The sequence below is a fragment of the Schistocerca gregaria genome, chromosome 2, assembly GCF_023897955.1.
Source record: "Schistocerca gregaria isolate iqSchGreg1 chromosome 2, iqSchGreg1.2, whole genome shotgun sequence".
NCBI lineage: Eukaryota > Metazoa > Arthropoda > Insecta > Orthoptera > Acrididae > Schistocerca > Schistocerca gregaria.
This window is the reverse complement of record NC_064921.1, coordinates 808349481-808364992: the sequence shown is the minus strand read 5'-3', so window position 1 is coordinate 808364992 and position 15512 is coordinate 808349481. Positions and strand designations below refer to the sequence as shown.

General features: G+C 44.1%; 1 protein-coding gene across 5 annotated transcripts in view; it reads left to right on the top strand.

Annotated features, from left to right (window-relative positions):
• The window catches only part of LOC126335107 (protein tweety), an 866725-nt gene that overhangs the window by 797118 nt on the left and 54095 nt on the right, over positions 1-15512 (top strand). For all 5 annotated transcript variants that reach the window (XM_049998047.1, XM_049998050.1, XM_049998049.1 and 2 more), the window contains one exon: positions 7865-8025. In XM_049998047.1, coding sequence (XP_049854004.1) covers positions 7865-8025 — 161 coding nt within the window. The remainder of the gene's footprint in view (positions 1-7864; positions 8026-15512) is intronic.

The following is a 15512-nucleotide window of genomic DNA, read 5'->3' as shown; positions in this document are numbered from 1 at the left end:
CCACAATATAGCAGGTCAGCAACTGGAAGCAGTTAACTCCACAAATTATCTGGGAGTAGGCATTAGGAGTGTTCATATAAAGTTGATCGTCGGTAAAGCAGATGCCAGACTGAGATTCATTGGAAGAATCCTAAGGAAATGCAATCCGAAAACAAAGGAAGTAGGTTACAGTACACTTGTTCGCGCACTGCTTGAGTATTGCTCACCAGTGTGGGATCCGTACTAGATAGGGTTGATAGAAGAGATGGAGAAGATCCAATGGAGAGCAGCGCGCTTCGTTACAGGATCATTTAGTAATCGCGAAAGCGTTACGGAGATGACAGATAAACTCCAGTGGAAGACTCTGCAAGAGAGACGCTCAGTAGCTCGGTACGGGCTTTTGCTGAAGTTTCGAGAACATACCTTCACCGAGGAGTCAAGCAGTATATTGCTCCCTCCTACTTATATCCCGCGAAGAGACCATGAGGATAAAATCAGAGAGATAAGAGCCCACACAGAGGCATACCGACAATCTTTCTTTCCACGAACAATACGAGACTGGAATAGAAGGGAGAACCGATAGAGGTACTCAAAGTACCCTCCGCCACACACCGTCAGGTGGCTTGCGGAGTATGGATGTAGACGTAGATGTAGAGGTGTTCATCCATTCTTCTTGGAAGGTTTTTTTTCCGAAAGCTTGAGAGTGAGGCCCTGCACTGCGTACACTTTTCTTATGGCGTCTCTGATTGAGACTGCTAGACATGCGTGATGAATCGAGCAGACTCTCTGAATATTCCACATCCCTTCCGCTAACCAACCTTAGTAATATTCCCATGTCGACGAACAGTACTCGCTAGTAGATCACACTATGAATCTGGAGGGACTTGCTTACTTCCATGGTATTCTTCCAATGAACATCGTTCTCCTTAATGTGGTCGTCCACCCCGGATATTTCACTGTTGCGACTCTCTCAAGCGATCAGTCTGTGAGAGAGTGAACGAAACAACATCCGCCTAGGTCCCGCGCGAATTCACCATTCCATGATGACATCAGTGTCAGTTTGCGGTGCATCAAGCACTGATCGTGTGCAGGTCTGTAAACATTTCACCATTGTCGTGTAACGTCCGCCTTGTACACGACTGTTCTTGCAATAGATTGGAGTCGTCCTGAAGCTGACCTCGTGGTAAACTCTGTGCCTGCAGGTAGCCTTTGTTTCCTCTCGTGAGAAACATTCCGTACGTCTACATGACTGTACTGTGCAGTACAGTCTATCAGGTAGAGACTGTAGTAACATCTAGATACGCACCGACAAAATATCATCCCTGTGCAAAAGACTGGCGTGTTGTTCTTAATTAAGAGAAATGGAGCATTGTGCACTTCACGAAACGTAAAGTGTTAGTATACTTTGACTCCAAGATTAATGAGTTGAATCCGGCCGGAGTGGTCATGCGGTTCTAGGCGCCACAGTCTGGAACCGAGCGACCACTACGGTCGCAGGTTCGAATCCTGCCTCGGGCATGAATGTGTGTGCTGTCCTTAGGTTAGTTAGGTTTAATTAGTTCTAAGTTCTAGGCGACTGATGACCTCAGAAGTTAAGTCGCATAGTGCTCATATTTATTTGAACCATTTTAATGAGTTGCAACGAGGGTCTGTAATATCTTAGCCTACAAGCATTTGGAAGTAGTAGTAGCTTTACTCTCCCGTAGCTTACTTTTACAAGGACTGGTAATATAATTCAAGATCAACAAAAATATTATATTCGTATATACCGACATGTAGACACATACTGGTCTAGATTGATAAGGAAGGGACAGATAATCAGCCGCGGCCTTATAGTAGGAACCTTCCTGGAATTTGCTTGAAGTGATTGAGGGAAACCACGGAAAATCTAAATCAGGGTGACTGGATGAAGACTGAAGCCTCCACTCGACCCTCCCGAATACAGGGCCACTATGTTTAAAACAGCACTTCCACAATCGGCGTATTTCTAGCGTGTAGTAATGTTATGCAAGGAAGTTATTAAAGAATGCAAAAGGCTTGTGCTAAATAGTTCATTCATTTCTCACTTCCATCACTCTACACACAACAGATAGGGATTGTTTCGTAATGTAGCACTACACACGCTACCAGCCAATATCAGGTCCTCAGCGACGTGTGTAACGGTGTATGTAGATACGAAATGGAACGAACACATAGGCTAAGTTGTGAATAATGAAAAGAGCACGTTACTGTTCATTGGTAAAACAGCAAGATGTTGCAGTTGGTTTACAAAAGGTATTGCATGAAAAACAGTTGGCCCGTACTTCAGTACTGATCAGCTTTATGGCTCCCATAACAGATCGGATTAACAGGGGACGCAGAGCCTTAGGGCTGGGACGCAAGTGAGACTTTTTTTTCCCCTCAGACAATTTTATACCCTCAGATAGTACTCGCAGAATTGTTTACATTAGGGGCGAATTCTCACTGATAGGTATCGTCCGATAGTTCCTTGCGAGTACTTCCCGTAAATGTCTGAGAGTCTTACGAGAGCCGATGTCGGAGGAGTCTACACACAGCAGGGTGAGAGTGTCTGTGAAAGCTGAAACATCTCTATCGGTGAGATTTTTGTGTAGTAGTTTCGTGCGTTGGAAGAGCGTCGGGCTGCAGCTAAAATTTTAATACTTTTAGTCTGAAATGGTTTAAATGGCTCTGAGCACTATGGGACTTAACATCTGAGGTCATCAGTCCCCTAGAACTTAGAACTGCTTAAACCTAACTAACCGAAGGGCATCACACACATCCATGTCCGAGGCAGGATTCGAACCTGCGACCGTAGCAGTCGCTCGGTTCCGGACTGAAGAGCCTAGAACCGCTCGGTCACCGCGGCCGGCTATACTTTTAGTAGCAAAGAAAAAACGTTAACGACCGTATTAGTGTTGCGTATAAGAGCGAATTAGGCGGCGGGATGATTTTGGAGTATACAGTAACATTAAATCAATTTCATCTTGATACCCACAGATGTTCCAAAGCCAAATAACGCGGATATCTGATGAATAAAGTATTTTCGGACATAGCGGTAAATTTATTTGGACGTTTTTACTTTTACAAGCATATTGACTTACGGAAATCCCTCATAAATACCTCAAGGTCTGTTCTTCAACATACAGTATAATAATATAACCAATAAATGACACGTCATATAAAATTATACATACAGCTGTATTACTTGAAGTTAAATGGCAATTTTCCACGTTCGAAAACCATTAATTTCGAAAACAACTTCACTTGTTTCTCTATGTCAGTCAGTCTGTGTCATAAAACTACTCTGCCTGATTCATTGAATTGTGGATATTCCGGCAAATTTCTTCTCTAAAGTTGTTAAAAACTGTAACCATTTCAGCCACAAGATTCGGTTCTTATCTCAGTTCCTGTAGTTCGGTAACTATACATTCCATAATGCTTTCCTTTCCTCGTGCAAAATAATGAAATGCAAAACTTCGTCCTGATCCCGCTTCCTGGCAGCTTTCTTCATTACTTTTTTCTTTTTTATTTCTCACATCCTCACTCACGGTGCACATCCATCGCAACAGTTAACTACTCAACTGTCCTGACAATTCCGGTATAGTTTTTCTTGTCTAAGAGCTACGGCGAGCAGCTCTCGAGAGATGGAGATTGCCGTCTACACGCACAACAGCTCTCTGAGAGTAAGCAAAATCTCACGTTTATACCTATCTTTACAAAGATGGACTGAACGAATTTCACAGACTTGATTGACTGGCGAGAGCTTGTAACAGAAATGTTGGTATAATTTAACTGCCAAACTCTTGAAGAAACACATTGTACATGTCTTGAGAACCTGATGAGAAAACTTCCATAACGTCCTTCAAAGTCAGAAACGCTTATACTGTCAAGTCTCCAACTTACCTGTACCATAGGGATGGTGCGGATAAAAAAACCGCTCAAGCACTGGTCCTCACACGCTAGATCCGTCAAAGCAACTGAAAGGAAACTTAATATGTTGTGCAGTAACAAGTACCCACTGCCGCACAATTCAAAATGGTTCGCAGCATTGTATAACTGTAGACGTAAGGTGTTGAATGGGATCTGGTAGTATCCAAAACCTCTTTCGCAACAGAAGCTGTCAGAAAAGCTTACCTACGCTTTCTACCAGAAAGCTACGACCATCATTGTGACGCCTGTGCGTATCCAGTGGAAGGGAGCACTACCGTAGCGGTTGTAAAAAAAATAAAAAATAAATAAAAAAATAAAGAGCCCTTGTCGATATAAGGAGAACCTTCTAAACACTTGTAGTGCAGACGCTGAACAGACGTGGCGAAAGCCGCCGGAGAGGGCCGAGAAGGCGGGCCAGTGATTGAAACGTTTCATTGCGATAAGAGAGGCGGCGCAGCGGGCGAGAGCAGTCTCGGAGGGCTTTTTGTGGCCGGCTGTTGTTTGGTCGAGAGTAAACATCCGCGGCGGCCCATGTGTGGGCAGGAGCAGCAGCGGGGGTGGCGGCGGGCACCACTCCGTCCACCACACACCGCACTCCACTCCCAGGCGCCTCCGGCGTGGCTGTTGCTGGCCGCTCTGTACTCTCCGACCCGCGAATGCGGAGAGTGCAGCGCGAGGAAGCGACAACAGCGCCAAGGAAGAGTCCTCGTCCTTCTACATCTACACCTACACCTACATCGCCGGCCGGTGTGGCCGAGCGGTTCTAGGAGCTTCAGTCTGGAACCGTGCGACCGCTACGGTCGCAGGTTCAAATCCTGCCTCGGACATGGAAGTGTTTGATGTCCTTACGTTAGTTAGGTTTAAGTAGTTCTAAGTTCTAGGGGACTGCCACTTTTGCACCATTCAGATATCTTTTCTAAATGGTTTTGCAGATATTTTTTTTTATTTTTTATTTATTTTTTGTTCTTCTGGTGACTCTATTATTCGATAAACGACAGCGTCATCTGCAAACAACCGAAGACGGCTGCTCAGATTGTCTCCAAAATCGTGAATATAGATAAGGAACAGCAAAGGGCCTATAACACTACCTTGGGGAACGCCAGAAATCACTTCTGTTTTGCTCGATCACTTTCCGTCAATTACTAAGAACTGTGACCTCTCTGACAGGAAATCACAAATCCAGTCACATAACTAAGACGATATTCCATAAGCACGCAATTTCACTTGTGTGGTACAGTGTCAAAAGCCTTCCGGAAATCCAGAAATACGGAATCGATCTGAAATTCTTTGTCAATAGCACTCAACACTTCAAAAAATGGTTCAAATGGCTCTGAGCACTATGGGACTTAACATTTGTGGTCATCAGTCCCCTAGAACTTAGAACTACTTAAACCTAACTAACCTAAGGACATCACACACATCCATGCACGAGGCAGGATTCGAACATGCGACCGTAGCGGTCACGCGGTTCCAGACTGAAGCGCCTACAAACGCACGGCCACACCGGCCGGCTTGGATTCATCATCCACCAGAAGCAATACAGACGAACATTTACTGTTAGCAAACGTAAAATGTTGTAGCCATGTTTTGGTATGTAAATAAAGAATATCCTATTAAATCTTCTCTATCTACATATATAAACTAAAGCCCCCTTCTCGCTTCTTTTTGTACGTCCGGGCTAGTCTGAGGAACTACTGTAGAGATTTTGATACGGTCTTGGAATTCGCGGGACCGATTTCTTGCCAGTGTCTATTTCGAAAACAGACAAAAATCGCTGAAACCCTAGATTTCCAGGAAGAATAAACTAATGTATAATTAATTCTCTACGCAACGTCAGTCTACGAGTCCTACTGGCACTTGGCCATTTTTTTTTAAATTGAGTTATCTATTGAAAAAAAAAATCAGAAAGCTTTTATAAGGAACCATATAGTGACGTAACATTTGTTATGTGCGCAGTCAGACGTATCACAAAAAAAGATGCGAGAATTATGCTGTAACTAGATTCGAAGGCCACCAAAACGGTCCGTTACCTGCCCTATTGCCTCATGAACGTCGCACAACAGGACGACTACTGTGCCATGCTGGCAGTGTTGTTTAGCAACTTTCTCTCTCCCTTTTCTTCAGTAATTTTAACAAGCTGTGTGTCACAAAGTTATTTTCAAAAGCTCGCCTATACCGTTAAAAAGCATAAGCAGTGTTTCGAGGAAGGTACCGAAATCAGTCGCAATTTGACATTTAAATAATTCAGTGGCTAATGTTGAAATTTTGTGCCGAACCGGGATTCGACCCCGGAGTTCCCGCTTTACGCGGGCGGTCGTCTTAACTGCTTCGGTTATCCGTCCAGGCTTCACTGACGACCGAAATTCTCAATTTATCGCAGGACGGACATATTTTGAAAGAATCATGCAATTGTAAAAATTCTGAGTTTATAATGTGTGCAAGAGACCGAGAAAATTTCTTCTTCCCCTGTTTTTACGTTGAATATACTCCAACACACCTAAAACATGTACCCTAAAATAATAAAGGATCCAATATTATACACAAAACAGTCATGCACGTCATATAATAACTTTCTGGAACTTACGGAGGCGGACAAAAGTATTCAGACACTGGGAGTAATCAGAGAAGTAAACCTTAAATGTGTTTTTAACTCAAAACATATATTTTATTCTTTACAAATGTGTAATACATATGTCAGTCTGAACATATGCAAAACAACAAGTAACACAACACGCCTTATGCAAAAAAAGAAACAAAGAAAATCGAAATATACAATGGGCAAAAGTATTCAGACACTCAGCAGTCAGTATTTGGTAATGCGTCCCTTTCTCTGTATTACAGCTCTCAGTCTTAGTGGCATGGAGTAAACAACCTTTTCCGTTATATCCGAACCGATATTCACCAATTCTTCTTCTATCAGTGCACGCAAATGTGTCAAACAGCTCACATGTCGTTTGTGTAGTCTCGTTTTCAGTTCATTCCAGATGTTTTCGATGGTATTGTGGTCCGGAGACTGCAGTGGGGTAATGAGGCGATGGGGCGTGTTGTATAGTATCCACAGTTTGACAATTTCCGCCGTATGCCTAGGATCATTGTCTTATTGGAAATAAAAGTCACCTCCAAGATCCAACTTTGCAGCACTTTTCGTGAGCTTTTGTTTGAGTATAGCGAGATAGACAAATTTGTCCATCGTGCCTTCAATAAAGACAAACTCGCCAACACCTCTGGAAGACATGCACCCCAATCCATCACACTGTCTCCTTCATGATTTTGGGCTCCCACTTTGTGTTTGCTTGACGCCACATTAAACTGCGGCCATCCACGTGGCTCAAAGTAAATTTGCATTCATCACTCCACAGAATCTTGTCCCAAAAGATGACATCCTTGCCGACAAATTCTTCTGCAAAAACCATCCGCTTCTTTTTTTCTTTTTTTTCCATTACACTTACTGACGAACGGTTTTCACCTTACTGCTCTAGCATTGTACCCAGCACTGTTCAGGCATCTGCGCACTGTTGTCACACAATCTTCGGTACCAACGCCTTCTGCCAGTTCTGAACGTATAGCAGGGGCCGTTGTCCGCGAGTCGTTTTTCACCATTCCAACTGTCTTCCTGAGTTTCTGAGGACGCCCCTGTCGTGGGCGACTGAGGAGAGTATTTTCTTCTTTCCATTTCTGAACGCTACTAAATATGACTAGTTCACTTTCGAAGTCAGTGAACTCCCCTGACCGATCCCTTCTGACTTTTATTAATACTGGTAGACCCCCCCCCCCCCCCCCTTGTCATGACATCTAGCTGTTAATTTCGCAATACATAGGAGTGTCCTCATACCTATGATCATACAGTATAGACGATACTCGCAGTCCACCGCCCGATGCTGTGTGTGTGTGTCACCGCGCTGACGTGATGTGCTGTGGTGTGTGTAGTGACGTGGTGGGACGCGTGCTGTTGCAGGCGCTGGGCATCCTTGGGTCGCTGCCGGCGGCGTGGCTCATCCTGACGCTGCTGGTGCTGTTGGTGTACCTGCTGACGCGCTGCTGCGACCGCAAGCCGCGGCCCCGCCACAGCATCACCGTGCTCAAGTGGACGCTCGCCCTCTTCACCTTGCTCTGCTGGTGAGTAGCGCACTTCTGTGGTATTCTAAAAAGTTCTGGACCCTAAGTATACAGGGTGTCCCAGGAGGAATGGTCAATGTTCAGGGATATGACAGGAACGATCATTTGAAGCAAAAATGTCCAGCAAAGGTGGGCTGTAGAATGCATACTTTAAGAGTTATGAGCATTTCTTCATCTTATATATTGTGAAACAAGTCTCTTCTACAGCACTCTCTCTGCTTTCCATATTTGGGGAGAGGTAGCCTGGATCAAAACAAGAGGACTGTATACTTTAAGAGCTATGAGCACCCGTTTATCTTCACTACTGTGGAACACATCTCCCATACTGGACGTGTGCTCATAACTCTCTAGTTCTGCAACTAAGAGCCCATGTTTCCCAAGAATTTTTCCTTGTGTTGGTCCATATTACCTTCCCTGAAAATATGGAAAGCAAAGAACATGCAGTAGAAGAGATTTGTTTCACAGTGTCGAAGAAGAAGTAGTTCGTGTAGCTCTGAGGGTATAAGTTTTAGAGACCATCACATTCACTGCAATTTTTTCCTCCTTCGAATGATCGTTTCCATCATATACCTGAATGTTGGCCATTCCTCGTGGGTCACCCTGTACAGCATCAGTTATCTAGACCACAATACTGTACCCTTCCCGTGAAGGTGTCATATTTCATCTCCAGAAACAGTTCTTCACCATATGTACTACTGATCGCAACTGCTATGGGGATGCTGCTGGTGATAAAGTTGAGACCAGACGCCATCACATCGCGCCCCACACTAATTCAGTAGGGCTCAAGTCCTTGACAAGCCAGCTACACTACTGGCCATTAAAATTGCTACACCACGAAGATGACGTGCTACAGACGCGAAATTTAACCGACAGGAAGAAGATGCTGTAATATGCAAATGATTAGCTTTCCAGAGCATTCGCACAAGGTTGGCGCCGGTGGCAACACCTACAACGTGCTGACATGAGGAAAGTTTCCAACCGATTTCTCATACACAACAGCAGTTGACCGGCGTTGCCTGGTGAAACGTAGTTGTGATGCCCCGTGTAAGGAGCGGAAATACGTACCAGTACGTTTCCGACTTTGATAAAGGTCGGATTGTAGCCTATCGCGATTGCGGTTCTTCGTATCGCGGCATTGCTGCTCGCGTTGGTCGAGATCCAATTACTGCTAGCAGAATATGGAATCGGTGGGTTCAGGAGGGTAATACGGAACGCCGTGCTGGATCCCAACGGCCTCGTATCACTGGCAGTCGAGATGACAGGCATCTTATCCGCATGGCTGTAACGGATCGTGCAGCCACGTCGCGATCCCTGAGTCAACAGATGGGGACGTTTGCAAGACAACAACCATCTGCACGAACAGTTCGACGACGTTCGCAGCAGCATGGACTATCAGCTCGGAGACCATGGCTGCGGTTACCCTTGACGCTGCATCACAGACAGGAGCGCCTGTGATGTTGTACTCAACGACGAACCTGGGTCCACGAATGGCAAAACGTCATTTTTTCGGATGAATCCAGGTTCTGTTTACAGTATCATGATGGTCGCATCCGTGTTTGGCGACATCGCGGTGAACGCACATTGGAAGCGTGTATTCGTCATCGCCATACTGGCGTATCACCCGGCATGATGGTATGAGGTGCCATTGGTTACACGTCTCGGTCACTTCTTCTTCCCATTGACGGCACTTTGAACAGTGGACGTTACATTTCAGTTGTGTTACGACCCGTGGTTCTACCCTTCATTCGATCCCTGCGAAACCCTACATTTAATCAGGATAATGCAAGACCGCATGTTGTAGCTCCTTTACTACGGGCCTTTCTGGATAAAGAAAACGTTCGACTGCTGCCCTGGCCAGCACATTCTCCAGATCTCTCACCAACTGAAAACGTCTGGTCAATGGTGGCCGAGCAACTGGCTCGTCACAATACGCCAGTCACTGCTCTTGATGAACTGTGGTATCGTGTTGAAGCTGCATGGGCACATATACCTGCACACGCCATCCAAGGTCTGTTTGACTCAATGCCCAGGTGTATCAAGGCCGTTATTACGACCAGAGGTGGTTGCTCTGGGTACTGATTTCTCAGGATCTATGCACCCAAATTGCGTGAAAATGTAATGACATGTCAGTTCTAGTATAATATATTTGTACAATGAATACCCGTTTATCATCTGCATTTCTTCTTGGTGTAGAAATTTTAATGGCCAGTAGTGTAAAAGTGTCGACAAACTTTTGGGCGTGTTGAGTGACATGAGAAATTGCGACACAGGCTTCGTTTCTCTGAAGTAGCACGCCTCTCTGACGTTGTAGGGACGGCAGCAGAATGGGTGGATAGTATTCAGAGTCCTATACTGGTCAGGGTTCCACCAACACTCGTCAAGAGTTGTATAGTCACTGTAGGCTACAACTGCTCCACACTGTGATGCATGGACCCCATCCCGTATGAATGCTGCCTGCTTCACTTGGGTAGTTGCCACGTTCCTGGTCTTCATCACATTTGTCAGCGACGGTCACGGACGCCAAATCCCAACCTTCCGTCGCGACTAAATATAACCTTGCGCCATTAATCCCTCAAGATTCGTCCCTCGCTACATCATCAGAGGGAGAGACTGATGAGGTGCCAGAGACAGAGTGGTGAGCAGCGCCCTCGCTATCGGCCTGTATCCCAGCAGACGCTTCGTCACGGTCCCAGCTGACACAGTGGTTGGGGCAGCGCACCAAGTTTGTGCTGCAGCCGGCGATGGCTGACCATCTGTGGTGACGCTCCAGGAGTTAATCTGTCTGCTACTGGCGTCCGGAACGTTGATCACCAGCCTGTTCTTCTTCCCTGCCCTACAAGGAGCCCATCTTTTTTTGCATGGAGGTCACAGTGCCACCTGATTGACGTCCAGGTAACTGACGACAACACGACTATACGGACTGTACGCTCAGTGGACGGAACTGCGCCGCAGTAATCGTGGAGTTTGTCGGACATGAGGTCACACATGATAGACTGTGAACTTTATCTGTACCTATACCTACATGACTACTCTGCAATTCACACTTAAGTGCCTGGCAGGGGGTTCTCCGAATCACTTACACACTATTTTTCTACCGTTCCAATCTCTAACAGCGCGAGGGCAAAATCAATACCTAAATCTTTCCTTGCGAGCTCTGAACGCTACTATTTTTATTGCAGTGGTCATTTCTCACTGTGTATCAGTCGACCACAATATTGTCGCTCCTGATGGAGAGTGCGCTTCGGTCGGCTTATAGCTGAACCACTTCACAGTGCTGTCGTGAAAGTATTCACAGAGCGCTGTCTTTTCCTTGGTCACCACTGTACTTGTTTGCTATAACGTTACTACGTGCTTCCGGTAACGGTGCAGTAATGTCGTGGTCGGGCAGTAGATAGCCGCCAACGAAATAGTGTCGCATTCGAGGGAGAAAGTTGCTGATTGAAATTTCGTGAAAAGATCTCGCTACGATGAAGAACGCCTTTGTTTTAATGATTGTCACTCCGCCCCGCGTATCATATCCACGACACTCTCTCCCCAATTTTGCGATACTACAAAACTAGCTGCTGTTCTTTGAATTTTTTCGGTGACCTCCATCAATCCTATCTGGTGTGGACTCCATACCGCACAGCAGTACTCTAGCAAAGGACGGACAATGGCAGTGTAGGCAGTTTCTTCAGTGGTTTTGTTGCATCTTCTAAGTGTTTTGGTTTGTCTTCCCCACAATATTATCTGTGTGGTCGTTCTAATTTAAGTTGTTCATAAGCGTCATCCCAAACTATTTAATTGAACTGACAGCCTTTGCATTTATATGATTTATCGTGTAACTAAAATTTAATGGACTCCTTTCACTACTTTTAGGTACAAACTAAAAGTTTTCATTACTTGGTGTCAATTGCCACTTCTCGCACCATACACACGTTTGGTCTAAATCGTTTTGCGATTGGTTTTGATCTTCTGATGACTTTGCAAGACTGTAAAAGACTCCATCATCTGCAAACACTCTAAGACGGCTGCTAAGATTGTCTCCTAAATCTCTATGTATGAAAGGAAATGTCCTGACTAACTCACTCGTCATGGCCCAGTCCAAACCGCTATGGACAGAAACTTGAAGTTTGGAGAGGGTATCGATCGTGTACTGTAGGCGTCGTTTACAAGGGATTGTTCGAAATTTCACTCCTAAGTGGATGAAATAGGGGAAGAAAACTTTTGTGAAACTATATCGCTATTAAGGAAATTTTGAAGCTAGAACTACGAAAATTGGTATTTGGTTTCTCAGTCAGAAAATAAAAAAAGTGTTTCAGTATTTTTGAAAATTCAACCACTAAGGGGATAAAATAGTAGGTGAAAGTTTTTGGAAATAAATAATTAGTAAAGAAACTACTAAAGGATTTTTAAGCTTGCTTCTGTGACGATTGATATTTGACTTCCCGGTTGAAAATTTAAAAAAATACGTGTTTCTGTGTTTCTGGGAATTCAGTCCCTAAGAGAGTGCAATAGGGGCAATAGGGAAATAGGGGATGAAAATTTTTAAAGAAATATTTTGTTCCATTAAAAAATTTTCAAGCTAAATTTATGAAACTTGATATTTCACTTCTCGGTTGGAAATAAAGAAATAGTTGTTATTAGATGAAATATGCGAAGGAAATATCTCCACAAGAACGCAAAAGACATGACTGACAAAAGCTTTCGACTCCAGCTACCATAATAGCTTTTTGGTCAGAAGCACATTCGAGGAAGACCATTATTATATCACCTTAATTAGAGTGGGAAGCTTAAAAGATGTTTCAATTTGTGAACAACTTAAAGATACGATCAAGTAAAAACAAAAAAATTGTGCAGGCCATATAGCTTAAGAGAGCGAAGCAGCGGGCGCTAAGCTAGTCGTTCACATAATCAGGAACAGCAGAGGGCCTGAAACTCTTCCAATTGTCACATTATTGCAGCAGGAATGCATCGAAGGAATTTCCATACACTGTCCAGTAGTTCTTGCACCAGCGACTGCAAAAGTGAATTTCAGTAGATGGTGGACATTTAGAACATTTGATGACATAGGTGTATATACAATTTTAAGGAACTGTTTATGTTCATATTCTTTTGTGATTTCCCATTAGTTCTTGTTGCTGACGTGATTTTGCAACACAAGTGTGTATCTTGAGATTAAACTCACGACGCGAAGTTATTATTTAAGAATCTTTATATTTCGGTTCCCTGTTTTACAAAGTAACGTTAACCTTTCTTTCAGAGCTCTGGCGGAAACAACAACAGAACTGTTGTCGTACTTGATTGATGAATCATCCCTAGATGCCACGTCCTTTTTCGTTCGAGTTGGTGTGTCGGTCCAACTACAAGTAGGCAGGTGTGACTGATACAAGTTTTAAACGAAGCTTTCCTCCACTCTTCCGCTTTTGTAAGCAGACACTCTCAGCCTCGTCAATCTAGAGCACCGCCTCAGCCTGACGCGACAGCTCGTATTACAACACAAACTTGTGCTTGCGGCAGCCATGGGTTTCATGTTCAAAACAGATAATTCCCTTTGTTATAAATACTGTAATTTCTCCGAAACTACTAAACGGATTTTGAAGAACGAAACGCCGTTTAACTACGATACTAGAAGCAAGAATTACTTTAGTCCTCTGTGAAAAAGTGAAGTTGATATGGGTATCTCTGTAAGTAATACAGCTATGAAAAGAGGCTGTAAATCACTTAATGAAGACTCTTACTCAATTCATTTCAGTAAAAACAGAACTAGATATCTTAACCGATTCAGGAAATGTCTGATATGAACTGATTAGCTGAAAAAAACCTTCATATGTATGTATCATTTTGCAGGTTCCTAACGATGGCATCAGGAACATGTTAAGAAAGAAAAAAAAGAAAAAAGAAAACAGAATACAGAATAATTTTAGTCTGCACGTGACTGTCATATTACGAAAAAGGGCACATTAGATTCGGAAGTAATGTCGATTAACTTAGTGCAGAGGCATTTGCAGTAACTCGAAGCTCAAATGTGGCTGAACTGTGTTGTATTAGGAGTTCAAGAAGGTGTTTTTCCAGTGGATACTCACAAATTTTGAACTTTGCACCATGTTTTGTATGTATAGTTCATCTACATGCACATGACTGAATTTGCTGCGTCTCTTTGAAGTTGCGAATGAAACTGTTTGCAGGAAACTACTCAGTGATAATTTTAAGAGCATTGTTTACCATTTCTTGTTCAAATGTGTGTGAAATCTTATGGGACTTAACTGCTAAGGTCATCAGTCCCTAAGCTTACTCACTACTTAACCTAAATTATCCTAAGGACAAACACACACACCCATGCCCGAGGGAGGACTCGAACCTCCGCCGGGACCATACCATTCGTTCTGTTGCCATGTATAGTTAGGATTTATTACAATATTAGTATCATCTGCAAAAGGAACTAATTCTGCTTGTTGCATGTTAGATTATGCCACTGTATTGGGCCCTCTTGTAGCAACTGTTCGCCGTAGATCTCGCGAAAGATGATTAGGGCCATGTGACTGGAAAAGGCACAGCTTACAGCAGTCTTTAAGAAGGGTTGGAGGACCGAAGCACAGGACTGTCATCCTGTCTCAGTGGTTTCATTTTGTTGTTCGGTAGGGCGTAGGAGGCTCCCGTTAAAATCAACATGATGAATCCAAACTTATATCCGCTCATGGTACTCACTCTGCACCGTCGTCTAAACAAAGACGTGCATACGGAATATACAAAGGGATGTACAATTGGACTGAACACTTTCTAGCTAACAAAACTCAGTTGGTCGTTTCTAGTGGAGAAGTATGTGTAATAATCTGGTAGATAGCATGATGTCAGTAGCGCTATAATGATGTTTGCAGACTACACACTTGTATTGCAGGGAGACCGCTTCGTTACAATTTTTTTTAGAAATGAAGAGATATTTGGGCCTCGGGAAAGGATGTGTGTGATGTCCTTAGCTTACTTAGGTTTAAGTAGTTCTACGTCTAGGAGACTGATGACCTCAGAAGTTAAGTCTCATAGTGCTTAAAGCCATTTGAACCATTTGAAGAGATATTTCGAGCAGTTCAGCATCTGGTGCAAAGAGTGGCAACTGACACTGAACATAAAATGCACGTAATCTAGTGCGCGTATAGGGATGTAAACATCCGATAGCGTTTGACTACGTGATCGGCAGTCAGTCACAACCTTCGAGTACCTAGGAATTTCTCTCTGGAGCAACTTGAGGTGGAGCGCACCGAGTCCAACCGTGAGAAGCCATGAGAAGCCAGATTTACACTCCTGGAAATGGAAAAAAGAACACATTGACACCGGTGTGTCAGACCCACCATACTTGCTCCGGACACTGCGAGAGGGCTGTACAAGCAATGATCACACGCACGGCACAGCGGACACACCAGGAACCGCGGTGTTGGCCGTCGAATGGCGCTAGCTGCGCAGCATTTGTGCACCGCCGCCGTCAGTGTCAGCCAGTTTGCCGTGGCATACGG